The 6,056-nt window shown below is 35.8% G+C and overlaps 1 protein-coding gene across 1 annotated transcript; it reads left to right on the forward strand.

Annotated features, from left to right (window-relative positions):
* Positions 1-2,642: 2,642 nt before the first annotated feature.
* On the forward strand, positions 2,643-5,847 carry vma21 (vacuolar ATPase assembly factor VMA21). The gene is made up of 3 exons (XM_044364467.1): positions 2,643-2,837; positions 3,134-3,243; positions 4,767-5,847. Exons 1-3 carry the CDS (start codon positions 2,776-2,778, stop codon positions 4,904-4,906), a joined length of 312 nt encoding a protein of 103 aa, XP_044220402.1. The 5' UTR covers positions 2,643-2,775; the 3' UTR covers positions 4,907-5,847.
* The last annotated feature ends 209 nt before the right edge of the window (positions 5,848-6,056 follow it).

Consider the following 6,056-nt stretch of genomic DNA (forward strand, 5'->3'; position numbering starts at 1 on the left):
TAATTTTAGAGGATACAAATGTAGAATGACTGTAAATAACAAGTTACCTGATATTATTGGCAAAATATTGTAAAAATGTAAAATTTTACAAATAAAGGTACATTGAAATACAATGCCTAAATATATGCAAAATATGTGGGACAATTGATGACTCAAAGGCTACACACACTTAGTTTATCCTAATATTATAATTCATGTTTTTATTTGTGGAGGGAAAAAGAAACTTTTCTGACAACTTTTCTGATTGCAAAGCAGGTTTTATTCCAAGAACAGATGCTATAAAATTGTGAATTACAAATCTTTATGGGGAAAAAATGCTTGATAAAAAAGAATACTTGATAATCTGTTTGATTACTACTAAAACTGAACGCACTATAGTCTACAGATTACACTGATATCAGATCTTTCCTCTGCACCAGGCTGGCCTTGCAAAAGAAAGGAGTATACTTTAAGATACTGAATGTCTTTTGAATGTTTTTAGTTTCCAACTGCCCGTATATTTTCATCAAACAGTTCATTAAGAAAGGTAGCAAATGTTTTTTAATCCATTTCAGATCACAGGAATGTGATTTCTATATTAGACAATTTGATGTCATGGGCAAAATATTATAAAATGTAAAATTTAGGTTTGACCTAAATTCAGTTATATTGAATTAAAACCCTTACTTCTATGGAAACAACATATACAGCACATCTTTTATGTACTTTATACATTTTAAATTGTTATGTTAAAACACCATAATAAAGAAACTGACATTACAAAAATAAGACATGAAAAAGAAAAAGAAAGAAAATAAGTAATATAAAATGAAGTTAACAAGCATTATGTTATGTTGGAGTGAGAAAATAACATTTATGAGAAGAGAAGTTTCATAAGGATCAAATATAAATAGTGGTGCAGAATAACTAAATACATTTACTTAAATATTGTAGTTAAATAAAACTTTACTCGTACTTTGCATATTTACATTTTCTACCACTTTATACTTCTATACATTTTAAAGACAAATATACTTTTTCTCCACTTCATGGACCTGCAAAGTATAGTTACTACTTTGCAGATTAATTACATACAAAATATGATCAAGTAAAGAAAATATGATACATTGTTATAGATGAGACTACTTATCTGAATATAAAGCAATACAAATGACCTCACCTTGACAAGCTACAGCATTAAAATACTTACTCATTTGTGCTTCAGTAATAATAATAAAAAAATATGATTCTTCATCTGAGTTAGTCAAATAAAGTGGATATCTACCGCAGTTTTTAGTAAAAACAAAACAACTCTCTTGTGTCTGGATGGGTGGTGTTTTCCTGGTCAGCTGCAGTGGGAGGATCTTAACAAAAAGAGGGAATTTGGCACTAAAAAGACAGTAACTCGCCTCATATTAGCTTCAAGTAAACTTTTAAACACACTTTTGGACAGAAGGAGAGCAGTGGATGAAGGGATCTTTTAATGACCAGTATGAACAGGACAGACTTCCCTTGCTTTTGCTTAAGTAAGATTTTGAATACTTGTAATGGTGCATTTTACTTTGTTTTCTTGCTACATTTACATAAAAGATCTGAATACTTCTTCTGCCAGTGGGTATAAAAAATTGAGTTACAGGCAATTCTTACAGGAAACACCACAAACGCATTGCTTGACAATTTGACATTGTTAATCACTTGTCCAAGACTTTACTGACATAAACTACTGATGTGATAAACACTAAACTCTTTTAATTCCTTATGTAACTGGTTCCAGGAACATCACTTAACGATAAATTAAAAAAAAAACCTGAATGTTTGTATTTCCATTCCCCTAGGAAACCTTTGTCTATGTCTCATCCCATAGCTCTGGCCAACCAGAGCCTAGTAAGTGCAAAATTTTAAATACTTCGGTGCTTATCTTCATGCCATCATACTTTCAAAAATGTCCCACTGTCTCCTTATTTGGTCTCTTCTAGACTCTACAATAGAGCTTATGAAATTCATCTTTAACTTCCTCCTCGGGCACATCAGTGTGAAGCACTTACACAATCTAAATCATTACATTTTCATAAGTATACAGTACTTGGCGGTTTTAATTTGTACTGTCAGCTATATTATCACCTTCTCCCTTCTTCACTTTGTTCTATTTTGCCAAGACATAACTCCATAAAACTTGGAAGACCATGAACGTCTCAATAATCAACCTTATTGTTCCCTCTGAATTCTGTATAACTTGTCTGTATACATGTAAAATTTGTTTACTTGTTATTTTTTGCTAAATGCTGTATACTTTTATTGACAATCCACTCTTAAAAAAAGGTATGTTTCTGCTCATATATGTTAAGAATATTATTTGTCTAACTTGTTAACTTTATCTGTCTGTATTTTTTTAATATATTTTTATTGTTTTTTCACCTCACTGTGGAAAACAGTTTTTAAACTTAGACAGGCCCACAGCTGGTAATGATTTTACATTACCCCGCTGTTTTTTTCCTGCTAAAAATAAAATAAAAATGAAATGAAAAATGAGACTCAGTGCTCATATTTCATCCCAAAAGAAAAAAAAAACAGTGTTTGACCTATTTTTATACAATCTGTGTTTGACTAATTGCCCTCAAGAGTCTCGTCTCGCGAGACTATTTGGCGTCAAAACTCGTCATGTGACGGTCCCGTGACCCAATCGAGGAAGAAGGAATTTCAACAGTGACAACACAACACAGACAGGCAGTAGGCGCTAATATAAAGTGATTATATTTCCCGTTTTTAATCTTTATCTCGTCGCCCGTCCACACAGCAATGGACGGATCTGTCAGAGGTTCTTCAGACGCCGCCGCCGGCCCGCCGCCCTATTTCCGAGGGTGAGAAAACGACCAGTTACTTCAAATGAACAGCTAACAGTAGCTAGCTAGCTTCTTAGCGAGTTTATCAGGCTTTTCTGTCTGTTGAGTGGCGACTGGCCTCAAAACCGCTGTACCGCTGTCTGTCTGGATGCTAAACATGTGCCGACGTTTACAAAAGACTTTTATTTAATATGGCGTAATCCCGAAACCCAACATTAATCATCCCGACATGAGTAGTCTGCACGGAGTCCCGCTGCTCCTGAACAGTAAGGTCGCTGTTGTCTCAACTGACTCATGAACTTCTTGTCATGCAGAAATGAAAGCTCCATGGTTTCAGCCCTCAAGACACTGCTGTTCTTCACTATCTTGATGGTCACGCTGCCCATTGGACTGTACTTCGCATCAAAGGCGTACATCTTTGAGGGTAAGGCCTGTAACACTATCTTGTTTGTGTTGTTTAGTTCCACTGATTTAGGTGAAAGGAAGGCGCTGCTACAAATCAGTCATCTTTACCTCTACTGATTTCTTTGTATCCTTGTTACCCATAACCATCACCATATTCCACTTTGCATAATCACTAAAATCCGGCAGATATTGGATTTTTTTAGTCTGATTTTCATATTTGAGAGTCAAAAAACGTAATGACGATAAATGGGCAGTTCATGAAAATGAACACTTTTAGTGCCACAGTAATTTCTGACCTTAAAGTGGACACACATTTGGCACATTTAGGTCTATATTTTTAATCTGGAGCTCTACTGGAATATATTTGCATGATTTACAGTTAAAAAAATCATCCCTGTGTATCTTATACTGGCTCTTTATGCAGCCGCTCAGTTCAGCCTCTGTCTGAAACAGGCCGTTAAAGCTCCTGCCCCCCTTCCGATGAGCCCACTCTTTTCTGACTTCCGTCAGCTCCGGCAGATACGTCAACAAACCATGAGACAACTTGTAGTAATAGTATGAAGACGACAGGACGGATGGCCATTTGTGGGCATGTGAAGGTAGAAAACGAAGAATTCAGAACAGGTTGAAACCAGGGCTTTTGGCTTGCAGGGAGCTTTTCTACACACACTGACCTCAAGTTTTGGAACTATGGCCATGTTTTGCATTGATATCTGACATCATAACTATAAAAATACCAATTACAAAAACACATGTCCCCTTTTAAGTTAAATCAAATATAAATAAGAGTTCCACACAGTTTAGTATATAGATTTTAAATTTGGAAAAAAAGAGCACCGGTGCTGGAGTTGAGGTTTCCTTATCAGCATCAGAGGAAAGTTGGGTCATTGCATCCCTACTTTCTGCTGGACACACCACCTAATCGTGTTACTGTTTCTAAATTGTTGCTAACCTGCCTTTGGCGTTGCCACACTGCAGTTTCTTGGTAGTGAATTGGATGACACAAGTGCCAACACAGATTTATGTGTGAGAAGCTAATATTAGCCCATAATATAGACTAGCTGATTTATCTGACAGGCTCTATAATAGTACCTGTAAGGCAAGAGATGTTTTTCAATTTTCTTTCATTCATTTTTAATTCAACTGTCTTTGCAACATTCGGGAATAAAGCCATGACAGAGTACTTTATCTTCTGATTGATCTACAGTCTGTTGTGGTTTATCCATTGAATTACAGATCTGGAGAAATTCAGCTGCTTTATCACAATGATGAAAAGTCTGTGAATCCAAGACTGACTTATAACATTATTTTATAGCACTGCCAATATAAACAGCATTGAAAATTCCCTGACTGTTAACAAATTTTCATCATCTCACTGTATATATAATTTTATTGCCCAGTCCTATTTGAATTGTTCATATATGACAAGGTTTAAATTTGATTCAATGGAAGTTGTAGGCATCATGATAACCATTCATCTTCTGGACTGTATTATCCTGCTCTGTGTCATCACTGTAACTGTTCTCCGCTTCCTTTTCCCAGGTTCGATGAAGATGTCAAGCTCTGACAGCTACTTCTATGCCGCCATTGTTGCTGTACTCACTGTGCATGTGGTTTTGGCGTTGTTTGTTTATGTAGCCTGGAACGAAGGCACGCCTAAAGGGAAGGGCAAACACGATTAAAGCATGTCCTTATCAGCTCATGAGACCGGAGGAGACGGACCGACATGGGCATGGATCCACAGCTCCCCCCACCATGGCTCCAGCACTACAACATGGTACCATCTACCAACCAGACTGTTAGGCAATCTGGTTTGCGCTTAGGCTTTAACTCGAGGTTAAAGCATGAAACTACTGTATACTCCCTGGCATGGGGGAGCGGAAGCTGTTGGGTGTGTTTTTTTTCACCAGCCCCAGCAGGCCCGCCTTTATGACTTTCTGTTCTCTGGAAATGTTACTTTTGTTGACAGAGGACAGACCCTATTTTTAAGAGGCTTTGTTATAAGCTGCCATTTGGTTAAGTGTTGTAAGTCCCTTCACAGTAAAGAGATTGCCATGTAGGAAAACATCTTGAGTTTTGGATGTTGTGTGTGTGTGTGTGGGCGCACACATACAAACGGGCGCACACATACAAACACACACACTGCTTTACTTGTAACGTATTTGTATGAAGGATCTGATTTCAAAAATGCTCTACATCCATTCTCTGACAATTCATTGCACTGAATTGATTGTTCTGTCCTCAAATTAAAATGACAAGATATTTATATGCATATATTTACAGATTATGCTTAACTTCAGTACAAACTCATAATGTGCTTAACTTTCATGCCAGGTTAAAGGTGAGTAGATATTGTATTTTTTGAATAAAGTCTTCATGTCTTGACTTTAAAATAATCTGATTCATCATTTTGTTGTTGTGTTGTTTTTTTTTTTTTCTCTCTGTTTTAAAGTGTTTGTGTACTGTAGTTCAGTGATGTTTCAGAACTTTGTATTAGGAAATGACTGCAAGATCAAGTTGTATTTAAAGGAACATTTTGTATTGAAGATGTTTGGTGATGTAGATGTCGGTGTGATGCAGATGGGAACGATGACTTGCTCGAATAAACTTGGACAAATTTTAACTTTTACAGTTGTTTGACATATTTTCAACAGCTTTGTGCAATTGTTGTTTCACTAGAACAAAATGTAGATTTACATTTTCACAAAAAATGTTTTTATGTCAAGTAAAGTGTAATATATATATAAAATACAATAATCATCTGATACTGACAAAATCAGATGATTAAAAATGAGTTTTGTATTACGAGTTATCTTTTTTGATTATTTTATA

This window comes from Thunnus albacares, chromosome 10, assembly GCF_914725855.1.
Source record: "Thunnus albacares chromosome 10, fThuAlb1.1, whole genome shotgun sequence".
NCBI lineage: Eukaryota > Metazoa > Chordata > Actinopteri > Scombriformes > Scombridae > Thunnus > Thunnus albacares.

What these genes read in the sequence shown, in the direction of transcription:
- vma21 (XM_044364467.1), top strand. Translation starts at nt 2,776, where the DNA reads ATGGACGGATCTGTCAGAGGTTCTTCAGACGCCGCCGCCGGCCCGCCG. An exon ending in CCGCCGCCCTATTTCCGAGG is followed by an intron (nt 2,838 to 3,133) that starts GTGAGAAAACGA and finishes CTTGTCATGCAG; the next exon opens with AAATGAAAGCTCCATGGTTT. An exon ending in AAAGGCGTACATCTTTGAGG is followed by an intron (nt 3,244 to 4,766) that starts GTAAGGCCTGTA and finishes TCCTTTTCCCAG; the next exon opens with GTTCGATGAAGATGTCAAGC.